Source organism: Antedon bifida, chromosome 4 (assembly GCF_963402885.1).
Source record: "Antedon bifida chromosome 4, ecAntBifi1.1, whole genome shotgun sequence".
NCBI classification, from domain to species: domain Eukaryota; kingdom Metazoa; phylum Echinodermata; class Crinoidea; order Comatulida; family Antedonidae; genus Antedon; species Antedon bifida.
In genome coordinates this window covers 33223023-33241472 of record NC_136229.1, presented here as the reverse complement: position 1 = coordinate 33241472, position 18450 = coordinate 33223023, and the positions used below count along the sequence as shown (strand labels likewise).

The following is an 18450-nucleotide window of genomic DNA, read 5'->3' as shown; positions in this document are numbered from 1 at the left end:
ATGTGAAAAATACTCTATTTTACAGTAGTTAATGATGATAAATAAATATTCTCAAATGAAAAAGTTATTGATTATTTTTTGTTTATTGAAATTTGTAATACAGTTTATATTACATTATGTATAGTTTATGAAACAAGCATGATTGAATATATTTTGTGTCAATATGGAAAGTTCAGGTGGAAATCTGTTCACTAGTAAACAGTCTGGCCTCTACATTAACGTTGATAACGTCTTACTGTTCCCAGGCACTGCGATGTTTCATTGGTTCATGGACCTATTATAGGTCCATGATTGGTGTCATTCTTTATGGGTGAATTACCAAACTGCATATAAACTCTGTGTACTGTATTGCATAATAAGTTCAGGCTAAAACAAATCCACAACGTTCAGATTGTCTAAGTTCCATCCAGTTTTTTTTGTGTTACCATGTTCAAAGATATTAAGCTGGTAACTCATTGCATATTAAAGACCTGTCTGTGGACATCAGGGACCACCTACTAATTAATTTTGATTCTTTTAAACATAGTATTAAGAAATATTTTACTAATTTAAGGTAAACACATTAGGCATAGAACAATAATTCTAAACCGCCCAGTGATATACTGAAATTTAATTAATTAATTTAAAACAATAAGATGAGGAAATCTGAGAATGAGAAAATATTTTTTATGCAATTTTAATCCTATTTAAATATTTTTAAAATATTTAATTATTTGTATGTATTTCTTTGTGGAGATACTCTCAACTGTTATTTTTGTTATAACATTTAGGTAATCATGTCTCATTGATTTACATTTGTTCTGTATGTTTGTTTTTGTTTTCTATATGGCGAAATAACTGATATATGATATACATCATATCCAATGCATGTACTAGGTTAATCAGATTTCAATTTAACATGATAAAGATACTTTAATTAATTTTGAGTTATCTTGTATTTGTAGAGTCAATGTCAAGATACTCTAGTTAGTATAGTATCTTGGACTGGTTTACTGCATTTGAAAGTAACCATTGTTAGTGTGTCATCTCAATAAAAGATAAATTGTATAGATAATTGTGTTGTTATAGATTTCATTAAAAATAATTCACTATAAAATATCAAGTTACTTTGTGGCAGACTTTCTTCGTTTTTTTCCTTGAGATTTTCTCAATTTGTCTTTGTTTTGTTTTTGGTCTTCTTTCATCTTCTTTACAAGTGTTTGTAGCTAAAAAAGGAAATCAATGAAGAAAAAATAATATAAACATATAACTATAATAATACTACATTTATATAGCTTTTCATGGTTTATCACTATTACCCTGGTCATTTTTTGGATCAAACACAGCGCAAAGTGTCTTGATCCAACCGGGTACCCATTTATACACATGGGTGGAGAGTGTCTTGCCTAAGGATACAAGCAATGCAGAGAGAGTTGGATTCGAACCACAATCACACTGCGCCTTCTCATTAAATTAATTTGTTTAATTTGATCAACTAATAAAACAATACTTCATTTGAATTCCATCACAATATTAAATAAATTTTAATTTTTTTAAATTTTTAACTTTTTATTTACTGAACTTAAACACTTTATAATTCTGAAAGAGTTCTATATTTTATGTTGAAATTTGTACTTTTTATTGTAAGCTGAATCTTTCTACACTATCAAACTTTATATGACAAAAAAATGTGATGTGCCCATATATGGACATGATGATGTCATATCACTAACATGTTTGGGCACATCACACTTTTTTCGTCAAACTAGTTTGATAGTGTAGACACAGCTTGCTGTAATCCATCTCCTTCTTTTGTTAATTGCCCCATGAGGAATGAATACAGATATATATACTAATACTGATAGCATTTAAAATAAAGATATAGATAATGTATGTGTACTGTAAAACAAGTGTGATGCTGTGATAGGCTCAACACCAATTCACACTTACCGACTTCCTGGACTTTTTCTTAACAAGCTCTTCATCAGTTGTGTCCATCTCATTGTCTCTGTCGCTCCAATTATGCGTCATTTCATCCCATTCAAAATCAACTGGAGATGTTTCTTCTAAACGGTTATTATTTTGATTGTTTTTCACCTCTGGATTTGAGTCCTTTGTTGACAAGTATTTACCATTTGTTTGAGATAATCTATCAGACTTCTTTAATTTCTTTTGTGATTTGTCTTTAATGTCTGTTTCAGAAGCTGATCTCTTTTGAACAGAAATGTCTGTTTCAGAAGGAGTTACCTTTTCTACAGTTTCAGCAACATTTTCTTTCTCTACAACATTTTCTGACGTGCCTTGGATTGGTTTTACAGAAGTTGACGGAATATCTTGTACTTGTGTAGATGTGGAAGGAACACTCATTGTCTTCCGTAAGGAAAATTGCTCAGCATCAATGTAATAACTTTCTTCTGCGTTAATTTCTCTTTTTTCATCAACATTTCTATGGATATAAACATTTATTTAAAATAATAATGTATTGGAAGCTACACAGTAATAAAAATAAAAGTGATTTAACAATAGGCCTATTTACAAGAAAACTAAGACTAAATTATGTACAAATATAAAACTAATACAGGGGTCAAAAACAAAGAACTAAGCATTTCCAATGTTGCTTTCCCTTCTCTTTTTCCACAAACTGCACTTCAACTACAAACTAGAAGCTGATGTTGGGTCTGCACAAACACTTTACTCTTCCCCCTTACACACACCCAACCATTTCTAAAGCTCTGTCTACACTATAACACTTTATGTGATAACAAAATGTGATGTGTCCATATATGAATATGATGATGGATATGATGATGTCATATCACTACCATATTTGGGTATATTACTACCATATTTTGGGCACATCACATTTTTTTTGTCAAACTAGTTTGATAGTGTAGAGGACAGAGGTTTAGTAAAAATGTATTAATTATTTATTTATTCAACTCACTGTATAGAGGGTGCTGTTACTGTTCGTAATCTATGCCAAGTGTAATCAACAAACATCGACTGCTCCATTAAACGATTCATTCGTGAGAAATGTCTCTCTAAAATAAAATAGAAATTATGGTAAAAATTGTTTCAAACATTGAAAAATGTTTTCTTGGTTTCCGAATCAAATATTAAAAATGGGTCTAATATTCTTTCAATAAAAATAAAGTGATATAATTGTTGAATATTACTATAGTTAACGTACGAGTGTAAGGTAACAAGCCTTCAAGACTCTCTGTAATATTGACACACTCCAAAAGCTGGGCATGTGAAAACTGACTGATCACCGTGTTCACTACAGCTTGGGCTACGTGACAATGCTTGGAGTTGGTGTTCCATTGAACGGCAAATTTCAGTAATGCATCTAAATAAAAACAATTGAAAGTTAAGCCTACATTATCAAATAGTTTGACAAAAAGTGTGATGTGTATAAATATGGTAGTGATATGATGTCATTGTGTCCATATATGGGCACACACATCACATTTTTTTGTCACATAAAGTTTGGTAGTTTAGACAATGAAAATCACAATGTAATGCTATGGTTAGAAATTGGCATAGCAATGGATTCAATAAAAATGGAAATCTGTACAAAGTAGTTTTAATTTTATTAAGTTGTCTACTAAATGATGTCATAGTCATGATTTAAATAACTAGGTTTGCCAATAGAGGGTGCTGCTCTACAACTAACATCCAGTCATTGCCGGATGAAGATTTGTTGATAACAAACAAACACATATGCATCTTATTACTGGTTTATCATAAAGAATTATATACAGATAGTAGCTTATTAGTGTTTAGTCAGTAATTACGCAATTGTCTGTATGGTATTGGTACACTTAAGTAATAAAAAAGGTTTAAAAATTAAATGTTTGTCTTACCTATTTGATCAAGTCTGAGTTTTGCAATAATATTTGCAAGACATGCTTTGCCATCAGATTCATTTAACATCCCTGCAGAAATAAACAAATTTTTGTTTGTGATAAAAGCAATAAAGCTTACTTAGTCTGTCTCACTCAATATATCAATCTTTTTTTTATATCATGTTAAGAAATAAAAGATGGCAGATGACTAATGTTTCACTCGCTCCATGGTTCTGGTGGCAGAATGAGTCTTAGATACAAGCGCATGCATGTTACTGTTTTATTGTTTGTATCGCACACAAAAATGATCAAAATGACGGCAACCAAAACTATGTAATTAAGTCCATAAAACACCTTGTATTACTAACCTTTTAAAATATTAAGAAGTCTAAATGGTTGTTCCAACGTTAGAGCCAACCCGATTGCTTTCTTGAAATTTTTACCAATAATCATGTTTGATAATTGCTGTAGTCTGCGAAAAAAAAACAAGTAATTGTCTTGAATATTCTACAAAATTCTGTCATAGAAGAAAAGATTTTAAAAATAAGGTTACCTAATATAAATAAATCGTAATAAAGAAGAAATCATTGCAGATGTTCTGATGTAGCAGCCAAAACATGGGCTTGCAAAACAAGGAAGACCAGCTCTCAAATACATTAATGTACTAGAGACGGATACTGGTATGCAGAGAGAGGAACTTGCTGTCACAATGATAGGAAGTTATGGAGGAATCTAGTCATATAAGTTCGGGTATGTCCCGGACTAAGTAAGTAATATTACTTTATGATAAATATATAAGCATGAAGTATATGGACACATCAAGGATCCATACTAACAAAAAATTGTAATAACATTGAGCTCTAAAAATAAAAGCAGTTTGTCTCACTTGATAACTTGATCCTCTTCTTTTGATTGGTTCTCTTCCCATTCCTTTTCTGTTACATCCTACACACAAACAATTTTAAATAATATTCAAATTGGTTTATACAAATCTATAAAATCCCTATCAATATCGGTGAAAATGTCAACCAATCCGATGTGAATACATTAACTATCTGTACTGTATCACCACATGGTATTACCTGTCCAGTACCATAGGCAAGTTCTGTAATACAGTTTCATATATGTATCACATGTGATGTCTGTATTAGAGTTAAGCTAGGCTTATTGCCTATAATTAGAGACAAGGACAGGCTAGAATATGTACTGTATCTCAGGAAAGATTTACCCACACTACCAATCCTACTCTCAAATGTTTAGATCAAAAAATGTGTGTATGAAAATAAAAAGATTTCTAACCTTCCAGAAAGCAATGACAGAGTCTGCCCCTCCCGTAGCAATTGTATCTTCTGATGAATTGACGGTAAGCGCCCAGAGCTTGTCGTTATGTTCATCATATGTTGTAAGACATTCGTTGTCTTTGATCGACCAAATCTTTAAAAGTCCATCTGATCCACTGTAAAAAAAAACATGACAAGAACTACTTTAAAATGAGACGTTAAAGAAGTTTAGCAGGCAGGGGGTTCCTAATCCGGTAATTTTTTAATAAAAGGATGAAAATTATGACACAAAATAACATACCTGGACAATAACTGCATTCCTCTTGTAAGGAAAGCGACTCGTAACACTGAAGTGTCATGTCCTTGAAAAGTCTGCAATAATAAAAGAAATTATTCTACATGTATAAGTATTTGGCATAAACAAAAGTCCTCTCAATTACTGTATTTAGTTGGTAGGATCAACTCTTACAAGGGAGAACATTAAAATTAGATCATCGTCAGTCAAGTGGACAAAAAAAGGATTCAAACTTCTTGCAGTCAAAAAACTGTAGGAAAAATATAACAGGCCTAGGGCGTGATATAACAGGCCAAGAATTTGGAGACCAGACTACAACCAATTGGAATTAGAATTTGATTATTTTAAGTAACTAACCTTAACACAACTAAAATCTGTAATTGACCAAATCTTGATTGTGCCATCAGCTGAGCTAGTGGCTACAACCTGATCTGCTGGAGAGAACTGAACACACCAGATGCTTCTCTTGTGACCTCGGAAGGTTCCCAAGAATGTGTGGTTCTCCAAATTCCAAAGCTTAGCAGTTTTGTCGAGAGAGGCAGTTACCAGAAGTTTATCATTCGGTGCTACGGCGACGCTGTTGATGTCCTATAAATTGGAACATTCATAAGAATCCAAGGATTATTTATAGAAATTATTGATTATTTATAGAAATAAATTTTAATCAATGTTTTATTAAATAAACAATGTTAAATTAAATACATCTTGACTTGACCTGATGGTTTAAGCTCTGTCTACACTATCAAACTTTATGTAATAAAAAAAATGTGATGTCATATTACTACCATATATGGGCACATTTTTTTGTGACATAAAGTTTGATAGTGTAGACAGAGCTGTAGACAGAGCTTTAGAGATTCACCACAAGATTTCAATTTGATGTCACAACAACAAAAACATTGATATTCACATTCACATACAATTGAAGCAAAGATGTATTAATGTGTTTGATTAAGTTACCTTTTCATGAGCTCGGTGTGTAAAGTTAACTGCTAAGTGTTGTGGTGAATTACTTGGTTTTAGGTTTTCTGGAATATTCCAAACTTTGACAGTGCAGTCTTCACTGCCAGACACAATGAAGTTACCTGACAACCTATTTTAAAAAGTGGTGGGTAAGGCACATTCAACAAGAGTTCATAGTTTATTTTATTTGTCCAATAGGAAATTCATGTCTACATAAAATTGCTCAAATTAAGTACCACTGAAAAAGACAATAATATTTTAATACAACAGAGCTACAACATTACTCTGATAAACAATGAATGAGTCATACAGCTATTTCAAAATCATGCTGACATTCAAAATGTTTGACCTACCTAGACAAAGCAATTGCTCCTACTGAGTGGGTATGACCAAATGCAACTCCTACGCACTCAAACTTCTGCTCAGTGTTCATTTTCCAAAGCCTAACTGTATTATCCTACCGAAAGTAAACAAGTTTTTAAATAACAAAGATGTTACTCGACAACATATTTCTAGAGTGTGAGTAACCATAAAGTAAAAGTAACGTACTAAGTAATTATAGAGTAACAAAAGTGGAGTGTAATGTAATTTAATGGTAATAAAAACAAGCATCTTGAAAGAGGATAAATTATTTCAATTTAATTCAAAGCAACATTTATTTTCTCCTTTCGTATACAAAATTGATTTCAATGAACAATATATATTTAAACAAAATTTCGAAAGAAGAAGGTACACGCCCGGAAAGATGAAAAACACATCTTGTGGAGGGCGTACCTATTACTGACACAGACAATAAAAATTTAAAAAAATAAATAATAAATAAATAAATAAAAAATTGACCGAAGAATAGTTAATATTTGGAAATAAGGTGACTTTTAAGTTTAGATAAAAATGATTTACTTGAAACAGAGTTTAAGATGGGGAGTGGCAGATCATTCCAAAAAGTGGGTCCGGAATACCTAATGTTGAATAATATATGAGAATATAGTTAACTTAATTTACCTTAGAGCTACTTGCCATAGTCTTCTTATCATTAAAAACATCAACAGACAACACAATGTCTACAATCAAATGATACCAATAAAACAAAATGTTATTGAATTTGTCTTGAAATGAAAGCTTGCACAGTTATGTTATCAACATATCAAAGAAATCTAACACATACATACCTGTATGACCTCGCAAAATTTGACAGTTCAGAGTTGAAATGTCATAAACTTTGACATATTCACTGTTTGTTGCTACGACGAGGTGAGAATCATCAGAACCAGCAAACTTTACATCTAGAACTTCATCATTAAATCCAACAAACTAAAAGTAGGAATAATTTAAATTAGTTAATTTGTGATTGTTAAACAGAAAATAGGTAGGTCTTATCATGTGTACAGCTGGTATTGCAAACGATCACTGTAGACACCTCCCTACCAACATACTTTTTTTTTTTATTTTACACAGACGAGCGGTAACGGTAAGCAGAAAACCGCATAGTTGTCCGCATAGAATCTGTATTTATCCTCAGCGGAAACCACCTGTCCACTCCGCGTTGTGTAAATGGTCATAAGGAATAACATAGATTCGATATTTTTATCACCGTTACTGCTTATCTGTGTAAATTGGCCTTAAGTGAGCTGGACTATTTGTTTGTAACAATCTGCCCAATACATAATCAAATTTTCATTGTCATAATCTGTAACACATACTACCAACCTGTTTGTGCAAATCGCCACCATCAACATTGTAAAAAAGAATATGATGATCATAGGTGACTAGCATGATCTGACCAATAGCTGGACACAATTCTGCACATGTGATCACACTGGTTAACTCGCCATTCTCACCACGAACCGGTATCGTCGTGGCAACCGTTGTCTGTTGATAAACTACCTGACCATTTACAGAATCAATTCCTCGAAGGTACCCTGATTTTAAAGAAATATACATTAATACAATGTTTTATAAGAGTTAATGCATGTTATACAGGCATAGATCTTGGGAAATGGACTCTTCCATTAATATTGAAGGGTTTTTAATTGTTGATTTATCTATTTAATAATGAAATAATAATACTGAAATGTTACTTAAAAACCTAAACATGCTTGAATTACCCAGTGATCCACCGATCATCACTACAGGATTATTGCAGGAAAAACCAAGTCTCTCTTGACAATCTGGTGGTATCCAAAAAGCACTCTCAACCACCTAATAAAAAAGGAAGTATTTAATTATATACAGAGACTAATAACCACTGCCATAAGGCTTTCTTTAATGGTTTAATGGTTTAAATTTATACAGCGCAAAACACAAATAGTCTCTATGCACTGTTTAGCACAAGTGTAAAAATGAAAAAGTTGATGTAAAATAAACCAGGAAAAAGCCTAATAAACCGAATAAATTGACCAAGACAACAGAAAAAATTCACACGGAACAAAACAAGTGAGTCTTCAAGTGAGCTTTGATGATCGAAACGGAGGGAGACTCACGAATCACCAAAAGCAAAGAGTTCCACAAGTTTGGAGTACAACAATCTGAATCATGGCTCCATTATATTTTGAGTGGTATAGAGGAGCTGAACACCTTACCTCCATTACAGGGATGGTGTTGATTGGTTCAAGTGTTTCTACATTCCATATTACAACAACTTTGTCTCTTCCACCAGACACCATTCTGTGTCCTTCCCAAGAGAAATCTAAACTTGTGACTGTTCCATAATGGGTCTCTAAGCCGACCTTCAACCTGAAAATACCGTTTTACATAAAAATAATTCATTCATTCACATTTATTTAGTCATCGTTTATAACAAATTACAGTATATAAATGATGGCAAGGATCCTGCATAAAGAAGTTTCTGTTCTGTAGGACACATTTACATAAAACATAAAAAAAATAAAAGTGAGAAAGAAATGTTGTTTCCTATATACACATACACATTGCTTATAATTATAGCATTTATATTTACATGCATAAACTTATAAAGAAACTCACTTGCTATGTTGTAGATCCCAAACATATATAAAGGAGCCAGCACAAGAAAACAACAGTAATTTCTCAATATTTGGATGAAACTTCAGATAACTATGAACAAACAATGTACAAAGAAAGTTATTTGTTAGGCCTAGCTGGATACATGTGTATCCTGTATGAATTTAAAGCAAGGCTCAGCGTACTTAACAAGCCAGTGTTGTTGCTCATAGTAACACAGCGACAACGTGTGTATTTCGGAAGTCCGTATCAACAGATTACAAATATTATAACAATACAAATAAATAGTGGCAAAAACAGTTTTGACTACAAAACAAGGTTTGAAACCTTAAAAATAGATTGTTATATGAATATAGTATTCCATTTCCTATACAGTTTTGAATTCAACTATCTCAACAGTGTGCTCACAGGAATTGACCTCACTGGACACTGTGCTAGGCATGTTAACTACTAAAACACAGTTCCACAATCAGTCTCTGCACATAGTATTTATGATTTTTTGTTCTGAATTTAATGGTATTGAAACCATATTAGAACCAAGTATACTGGGTTTGAAAGGGAAGCACCATAACATTGGACCATTATATCAATTTAAATCAATTATTAAAATAACAAAAATAATGTACAGTTTTCACATGTACCTTACAACCGAGTGACTACCCTTCAAGTTGTGTGTGCAGTACTGGTGAACAATGTCCCAAATTTTAATTGTGTGGTCACCACTGCCAGTGGCTAAGAGTGTAGAGGTTGCATCAAATGCCATACTGACAATCGGGGCGGTGTGAATTGCCTAAGTAAATAATGACAACGAAAGTGGTATTCATTTCATAGCATATTATTATTATTTCATAGCATATTATAATACAAGAAGCTACTAGAAAAGTTGCTCACAAAGTTGCAAAAACTATTTTCAGCAGGATCCCTGGAAATGCAACTCTTTGAAATTATCCAATCCTAACTTGCCTACTTTGCTTATGAATGTAAACATGTATTGAATAGATTGCTGAAGAAGTTTAAATAATATCATAAATCCAGATCATTTGCACAATATTACCTTCCAGGTGCGGACACATGTCTCTTCCTTCCAATTCCACTGACGAATAAGAAGACTCCTATAGGCAATCACTACAATCTATTTTTAGAAGATAAAATTAAATCTACGGGTAACAGAGAGATTGGTAAAACATTTGAATTAACACAACTAAAGTCCGTCCTCATCTAAGGGCGTGTGGCGCTGTGTGTTGGACGTTCGACTACTGATCGTTAGACCGAGGTTCGAATCCAACTCTCGCCGCATTGCTTGTATCCTTAGGCAAGATACTTTACTTACGTTTGCCTCTCTCCACCCAGGTGTATAAATGGGTACCCGGTTAGATCAAGACACAACTTTGCGCTGATTACTAGCTGCATATATGGGAGTATGTTTCCATAGGTGTTTGATCAGGAAATGACTGGGGTAATAATGTTCAGCGCATTGAGAGCTTGCTTATATGCGCTATATAAGAATGAACTATTATTATTATTATCTAAAGTCCACCCTCATCTAAAGTCTGTCCTCATTTTATTAATTTTTAAGTTCATCCTCATCTAAGTTCTCCCTAAAAGGCAGTCAGCTTACCTGATCATCTGGACTGACACTAAAACAAGTCACTTCATCATCATCCTGTAGAAATAATACATAAAGAGGTTAAAAGAGAAATAGTTCAGAACAGTTTGAGGTGACATTCATTTAAATGTTTTGATGCCAATCACAGAGATTTCTGGATGGGATTTGCCATTTATATTGAGTCCATCATGATTTTAAATTTTATAAAAATGATGCAGTTTTCCCTTTTTGTAGACCTTTACTGACCTGTTTTAGAGAATGTAGAACTTTGCCAGATGTGGCTTCTAATATTTTGACTGCTTCCCCGCAAGTACAGAAAATATACTGACCATCCTTAGATATTTCTACCTTGCCACCAGTGTAAACAGACTCAATTTTATGCACCACACTCAAGCTGAAAAAAAGTAAAAGTTTGAATCATAAACTCTAGGTAGGCACCCCCTAGTAGTAGGCCTAATAAACTAATAATAGTATTAAGTAATACAATTCGACATTGGTGTTGGTTGGATGGAAATATTATTTTTATATAGTAAATAATATTTCCATCCAACATCAATTAAATTAAATCTCTCATCCCTAGGAATACCCTTCTCTAGCTAGGCCTAGGTAGTAGTTAGTAGGCCTAGGCAAGATAGGCCTAGATAGAACGGTTTGGTGCGCAGCGTGTAGCGTGAGTATGGTTGGTGGGGAGGCCTAACTATTATTAAGTAAGCTAAACATATTTATAGGCTCGAAATACCCATATTAATATAAATTTGTAATATATTATTTATCTTTACAAATTTCTTACCTTTGTTTTAACAACGGCGGTGTCATTTTGGTGATTTATCTTATTTTACAGATTGTTTTCTAAAAAGGCGCACGTGGGAGCTACCATTTAATTTTACATGGCATGCACAACAGAGAGAATATATGTTTCGTTTTTCTGTACAGGCGTATTCGAATATCGTTTTGGACCGCTCAACTGGACTCTTTATTCACTAACAATTTATGATGGTTTAGTTCATTTTAGTGGAAGGTAAACAGTGAATATACACATGCATAAGTTTAACCAAGGCTTAAAATATATAAAACGTAAATTAATTAACAAGTCAATTACATTAATTAGTATTTGTTAAGATTAATCGTTTCTAAAAGTAATAGAAAAAGGGAATAAACGGAAGTGTACCTATTTGCGAATGGACGAGTCTTTACATTATGCAATTCACTTTGGAAACGTAAACAACAAAATCACAGTCACTGTCACTTCTCTTCACTTCAGTTGTTGTGCTTCTGGTGTCTTTATAATTTTATAATCATTTTATATTGTTCAGCAGTAGGTCTGTTGCTTGGTGCGTACTCATTTTCCCCCATAAAATCTTTTTTTGGTGTGTTTATTTTTGTGTAGATAGGCTAGGCAGACCTAACAAAATACTAGTGAAGATTGAGTAGCCTGCCTGGAGATGATGTCATCTGATAATTAATTAAAATCCTCACAGACTTGTTTACAATCTGGAGTACAGTAGACCTATATCACCATTGTTCCAAGTTGATTAATGCAGACTGCTGCCTGTCAACAACTCATTTTCCAAAATGTATCAACAAGCTAACGAAGCCGGTAAGAATTGTTCTTGTTTTCTACGTTTTTGTAAAATAATTACGTCACCTTTCCCCTTTTTCATCCATTTTACACAACAATCTTCATTATACTTTCGTTGTTTTGCTGTTTAATTTTTATATTTTTCATTTACCTTTTAATTCGTAAAATGTCGTTTATCATGTCGAGTTTTCTCATAAATCTTGTGTTTATATCTTAAAAGAATGAATTATAGTTTGATGATGTTTCATATTTTTCAGCTATTATGGGATCATTACAAGTAATTAAAGACCATTTGAATCATGGAGAGGTAATTACGTATATGAAACTATTCATTCTTGTAATTATATATCTTGTTAATAGGCCCAGCAGCAGGAGGTCACAATTATCTAAAGTAATGTACAATGACTTGCGTCATAGTAGGCCTTGTAAAGTTATAATTAAAATACAAAGCCGTTTTTTAAGTCTTGAAAATGATAAAATATATAAAAATGTTTTTTTAACATTCACACTGAATATTGTTTTGGAAGAAATTGATGGTCTGTATCTTGCACAGTCTAAGATTATACCAAATTGGAATAAAAAAAATAAAGTACCAATATTGTTTAAGAACAATGTAGTCACTGGGTCAATCCTTGACAGATGCCCGTATTCTGAAACTGAACTTTAGTCGTAGTTCAGGCTTTTTTTTAAATCAATCAAATCTGTGACTGAATCAAGAAAACCTAGACTAAATCGAGACGGATTTTGATGGATTTTTTAAGCAGGATAAGGACACGCTAAATGTTAGACCCAGGCATTGGTATTAATCAACTACAGTACATTTGTTGTTAATTTACAGGATCCAAATTACAAGTACCCATACAACTTGACTCTGTTGCATAGAGCAGCAATGAATGGTAATTTGGATTGTGTGCAATGTTTGGTGCAAAGAGGCTCCAACATTGATTCTACAGATATAACAGGTAAGCTAATTATTCAATTTATGCTTTTATTTTTAAATGCTTAGCTTACAATTTACTAGTACAGGTATATTGTTGCCCCCACCCCCAAATAATTATTTTTTTTGTTCTGAATATGCCATTTTATGCCAGTTATATTGACCAAAAATTGGGGAAACAATATTAGTACCTGAAAAAACCGTCATTAAAAAATATCCAACCAGAAGTCAATTTTCCAGGTCTCAGAAGTCTCAGGTTTTTGGTTAAATTTACCCATTTAAATTATTTTTGGAATTTTTTTGACAAAAGTGAAAAACTTTATTTTAAAACTACCAAATTTCCTATTCAAACTTTGATTTATTCATCTTTATTTTTGTACACGGACAATACACTCTTTAAACATCTTTTTCCTACAATAGGCAGAACAGCCCTACACCACGCCGCAGGAAATGGACATCTAACAGTAGTGAAATGGTTGATAGATGTGGCAAAAGTAGATGATACTTGTAAGACAGTTAAAGGACGAACACCCAAGATTTTGGCAGCCAAGAATGGTCATAAAAAAGTTGTCAACTTCTTGAATGAGTCAGGTTTGTTTCACAATAACATTATTTTTATAATTTTGACCCCCGCAGCATTGTCATTTTTTCCAGTAATTTGCATTTATAATTCTCAATTATAAACATATTGTAGAAGAGGGGCTAGTGTTGTCCGAAATATCTGCACATTTTTCTGGCCGTACTTTCATCTTTTTTATTTAGCTTTTACTTATTTTATTTTTTATTTATCTGCATTGATATCCAGCCACTGATACCCACAGCATTCTTTTGTATTATTTTTGTATTGTTTTATTATGTAAATTAGTTAGAGAGCTTTGTATCTGCAGGGAGTTGTTATTATCTGTAATACTGTATATGAAAATTGGATTACAAAATAAAGAATAAATAAATATAATTATAATAAACATTTATTACATCATGAACCAAGAATATAATTAGATTAATGCTGTAACAAATAATAACAAACAACAACAAACGTTTTCTTTTAGAATGCAAGTTAGCCTGGACATAACTATATGCTACCTTCCATATTTGCATATAATCCCAGTACAGCTTCTCAGCCTCAGTGTCGGTGCTCCTAGATAAGATACTTAATGTAGATGTCTTCCACACTTCTTCATTTAAGTACTACTGATTGCTTGTCCAACCTACTGGTTCCCAGAAAACTGTATTTATGTGTTATTAATATTAAAGTGTAACATTAAGGCCAAGTGCTGAGCAAGTGTCTATAACCAGAGATTGGTGTGTAAGAATCTTTAACAGTAAGCCATAACAACTCCAGTTATATAAAGGTCCCTCCAGCAACTTCAAACACTCAAGTTGTTACTTAATGTGCTGTGCAATTGTATTGGTGCTTAAATTTGCCATGTGTGTGTAATGTAAATAATGTAATAAAAAATAAAATGTTATATTTCTGTTCATAATAATATATACTGTAAAAATGTTAATCTCAACATTGTCAATCAGCGTATTTAGTAATAATATTTAGCATGTTTTGCAATATCCATGTTAATGCCTTATTCCTGATCATGACCTAATAAATGATTAAATGTTTAAATTGTGGCGTCTCTCTCTTTTTAAAAAATGATCTGTCTTGTTAATTTTAATGTGATGTCAAACCAAGTAATGCTGTCTGTGTATGCTTCCCCAATTTACTTCCACAACAAATTCCTAATTTCAGAGTTACAATCGCTACACAATACATAAAATGACCAACAGGATTTAATAGTATTTCAACTATAAAAGAACATTTTATTCAAAAATATGTTGATCAATAACAAGAAATTAAGAATCCAATCTGACTGACAATTCTGAGCTCAATAATATCTCCCACTTTCAAATACAGTAGGACCTACATTTTATGCACCCTGATTATGTATAGTGACCGATGACATCATCATTTTTTGTAATACACATTTGGGACTTTCATGGGCTATCCTGCATATCTGTATTCTTTTTAAATTTAAATTGTATATATATATATCATGTTTTGATTTTGATGCAAATAAATCAAATCAAAATTATTATTATCATTATTTTGTATTGAAAAAACTCAACCAATAATGGGATAAAATAATAAGTAAGGGCTAAATTTTTTGTAATACACAATAATACAATACATAATATGTTTTCAGTAATTTTTATTGAAAAAAAACCAATATTGGGATAACAGTAAGGGGCCTATGGTAAATTTTAAACGTTATCTATCGTTACGAGATGAACGTCTTGTGGACTGACCATTTGGCCACGTGTCATCTGTCTCACTGGAATTATAATCGTTATCAAGCAATAATGTGGTCAAGTTATCTTGGTCTGTGGTCAAGTTATCTTGATCCGTACTAGAGAAGTCATTACTAAAAGCATCTAAAAAATCTTCGTCATCGATGCTCGAGTCGGACAGAGATGCGTCGGTAAACGGCGCCCAACTTGATTCATCCGAGCTAGAATTGGCCAGTGCATCAACAAGTTCTTCAATTGTGTTTCTGGATAGGATAGGTTCAGTGGACAGCAATGAAGAACTTTGTTGTTTACTTTTCACTTTCCCACTTTCAGGATTGGTCTCCGATGAAGAACCTCTACGAGCAGAAATTCTTGATGATCTGCGCACATTAACAATCATAACGTCTCTGTCTTCCTGGTTTTCAGATTCAAGAGACAACAAATCGACTTCGCTGGAAGTGTTCATCCTATCTGGTTGAGGGTTACCAGCATCTAATTGGTGACTAGTGTTCATCCTATCTGGTTGAGGGTTACCAGCATCTAATTGGTGACTACTATTGGCTTGATTGCTAGTTGCTTGATTCAGGTTAACAGTTTCTTCTGCTTGACATGTTGGTGAGTCATTGTTTAACATTATCTCTGATGATGACCCTCTTTCTATATTTTCTACTGCACTACTAAAAACTACATCAGTCGTCAAGGATCCACTGCTAAAAGATCTGTTCATCTCGGAATAGAATGACTCATCTCCAGAGGTTATTGGTGTGCCATTGAAACTAGACAACTGAAGAGTTGAGGTATCTGAAAATGATGATGATATCTCCGATTCATTATCATCAGATGACCAAATTAGGGGAGACCTACTACGACTTCTGGAAATGCTGGTGTCAAAAGGTGATGATCTTCTTCCGCTTCTAATCTGTTGTAATCGTTGTCGTATACCTCTTAACAAGGGATTTGAAAAGTCTACATTGGAATCACGTCGTCCTCGTCTTCGTCTATTGCTTTGTACGTTTCGATTATTATTGCGAAGATCATCAGATCTTCTACGATTTGGACCACTTGGAGAATACCAAGGCGATAGAGGGCTCCCTGGTGGTGAAATTGAAGGTGACCTATCTGACGTTTCATTAGGAGCACTTGGTGAAAACCAGGGCATTGGAGGGCTCTCTCTCCTAGACATTGGAGAAATGGAACGGGTTCTCGACCTCCGAAGTCTTCTGTGACGTTCTAACTCTTTAACTCGTTTTTCTAAGTTTGACAATTCAGTTGTCACTGTCTGATAGTTATTTTCTACTACTGTAAAATAAGAAAAAAAGACAGAGAGCTTAATTTATTGGACTAAATTTTCTTTTACTTTATTTTAATTTATCAATTAAACATCAGTTAACCCACTGGGCTAAACTGGAAGGGTTACCCTCTTTAAAGATGGTGAAATATTTTTTTTTCCAATTTAGTAATAATAAAGTCTAAAGCAATAATAAAGAAATAGTACCTACTTTGTAGTTTAACCTTCAATTCTGACATACAGTTATGCTCTCTGAGTTTGCCAAGAGGAAGCATCAGGTCACATCCCTTGTTACATTTTGTTAATCGATGACAACATTCATTCTCATGTTCACTTAAATGTTTGCGTAATACTTCTACGTCACATTCATTGTTTTTACACTTAACCATTGAATACTCGCAAACATCTATGTGATTGTTGTTATAGGTTTCCAACTGGGATGTATATACACAACCAGTTTCAGCGTTCTCACAACGTACTTGTAATCTGTTTATCATGTTGCATAATATTGGAAGAACTGGCTTTAGACGTGATGAATGTAAATAGGCTCGACAGTTTGGACAGCTTCTATGGTTGCGAAGCCACGTAGAGATGCAGACTTTACAGAAGACGTGTTGGCAGGGGCTTACCATGGGATTATCCAGCACACAGCAACAAACGCAACAGATCAAATCAGGATCGGGGGCAGTGACAAAACGATGTACTTCAAACCTACCCATATTGATGTTTGGTCTGAGAACAAATCAACATTTAAATGCTTTAATTAAATAGTATTAACAATAAATATGAATAAAGTATTTTCAGTTTCATTTAAAAAACATTTTTTTTTAAACGTTTATTTACGAATTCTGACAAAAAAGGATAATAAAATACAATTAAAATGCAAGAAAATATAAATGATAAATTTAAAGGGTCAGAGTTTGAAGGCAGATGGAGCTTTAAAAAAGAAATATATAAAAGAGACATTCGATTCTTTAATGGGGCCGAGTTGACCGATTAGTTTTCAGGCAAGTTGAGACCGAGTTGAGTTGACTTCTATCTAGGCTAGGCCTAGAGAGGCTAGAGGGGCCGACTTGAATTTGGCTGAGACGGTTTAGTTAGGGCCAAGCGAATTGAGATAGTCTACTGTACTACCGTACCTAGCTAGCCTAGCTAGTTAGTTAGGCCTTAGTTAGTTAGTAGCCTAACCCTACCCTCTAGTAGGCTAGGAGGTGCCCCTAGCTACCTAGTAGAGCCGTCACTTCAAGATTAATTATAATAAAAAAATCAAAAATATAAATACAACAATCTAATAGATGGAAAAAGACAATAGGCCGCCCTCCGAAATTCACTTACTCAAAGAAAAGCACGTTTTTATTGATGAGAATGTTGACAATCCTGTGACTTGTGTAGGCCTAAAGTGAGGGCCGACCGCAG

At 33.3% G+C, this 18450-nt stretch overlaps 3 protein-coding genes across 6 annotated transcripts; 1 reads left to right on the top strand and 2 right to left on the bottom strand.

Moving 5' to 3' along the window:
• Positions 1-73: 73 nt before the first annotated feature.
• Positions 74-11846, bottom strand: LOC144840757 (transducin beta-like protein 3). 2 transcript variants are annotated; one of them, XR_013611952.1, is made up of 24 exons: positions 11741-11846; positions 11197-11344; positions 10963-11007; positions 10399-10476; positions 9986-10134; positions 9348-9437; positions 8945-9098; positions 8471-8564; positions 8073-8284; positions 7535-7676; positions 7368-7426; positions 6719-6822; positions 6363-6495; positions 5760-5990; positions 5409-5479; positions 5127-5283; positions 4714-4772; positions 4196-4299; positions 3846-3917; positions 3170-3328; positions 2924-3020; positions 1930-2425; positions 604-1205; positions 74-543 (listed from the first exon to the last, which is right to left on the bottom strand). XR_013611952.1 is itself a non-coding variant. In XM_078696768.1 (23 exons), exons 1-23 carry the CDS (start codon positions 11764-11766, stop codon positions 1104-1106), a joined length of 2982 nt encoding a protein of 993 aa, XP_078552894.1. In that variant the 5' UTR covers positions 11767-11846; the 3' UTR covers positions 74-1103. The 2 variants fall into 2 exon arrangements, 1 of the variants encoding a protein (XP_078552894.1); XM_078696768.1 differs by having other exon boundaries at positions 74-1205.
• A 326-nt stretch (positions 11847-12172) lies between these two features.
• On the top strand, positions 12173-15084 carry LOC144840762 (uncharacterized). Of its 3 annotated transcripts, XM_078696776.1 has the most exons (6): positions 12183-12281; positions 12429-12547; positions 12787-12836; positions 13368-13491; positions 13887-14057; positions 14516-15084. In XM_078696776.1, exons 2-6 carry the CDS (start codon positions 12523-12525, stop codon positions 14536-14538), a joined length of 393 nt encoding a protein of 130 aa, XP_078552902.1. In that variant the 5' UTR covers positions 12183-12281; positions 12429-12522; the 3' UTR covers positions 14539-15084. The 3 variants fall into 3 exon arrangements, with proteins under 3 accessions (XP_078552903.1, XP_078552901.1, XP_078552902.1); XM_078696777.1 differs by having other exon boundaries at positions 12173-12547; positions 13887-14052; positions 14517-15084; XM_078696775.1 differs by having other exon boundaries at positions 12173-12547.
• Positions 15085-15109: 25 nt separating this feature from the next.
• LOC144840759 (uncharacterized) lies at positions 15110-18450 on the bottom strand. Its single transcript, XM_078696773.1, has 3 exons — positions 18370-18450; positions 17246-17766; positions 15110-17045 (listed from the first exon to the last, which is right to left on the bottom strand). Exons 2-3 carry the CDS (start codon positions 17751-17753, stop codon positions 15727-15729), a joined length of 1827 nt encoding a protein of 608 aa, XP_078552899.1. The 5' UTR covers positions 17754-17766; positions 18370-18450; the 3' UTR covers positions 15110-15726.

Excerpts from the sequence above, each read along its gene's own strand:
- LOC144840762 (XM_078696775.1), top strand. The coding sequence starts at position 12,523 with ATGTATCAACAAGCTAACGAAGCCG. Across the intron at positions 12,837-13,367 it reads ACCATTTGAATCATGGAGAG|GATCCAAATTACAAGTACCC; the intron begins GTAATTACGTAT and ends GTTAATTTACAG. Across the intron at positions 13,492-13,886 it reads TGATTCTACAGATATAACAG|GCAGAACAGCCCTACACCAC; the intron begins GTAAGCTAATTA and ends TTCCTACAATAG.
- LOC144840759 (XM_078696773.1), bottom strand. The coding sequence starts at position 17,753 with ATGGGTAGGTTTGAAGTACATCGTTTTGTCACTGCCCCCGATCCTGAT. Across the intron at positions 17,046-17,245 it reads ATTGAAGGTTAAACTACAAA|TAGTAGAAAATAACTATCAG; the intron begins GTAGGTACTATT and ends CTTATTTTACAG.
- LOC144840757 (XM_078696768.1), bottom strand. The coding sequence starts at position 11,766 with ATGACACCGCCGTTGTTAAAACAAAG. Across the intron at positions 4,773-5,126 it reads CTGTCATTGCTTTCTGGAAG|GATGTAACAGAAAAGGAATG; the intron begins GTTAGAAATCTT and ends GTTTGTGTGTAG. Across the intron at positions 4,300-4,713 it reads GAAGAGGATCAAGTTATCAA|ACTACAGCAATTATCAAACA; the intron begins GTGAGACAAACT and ends TTTTTTTCGCAG.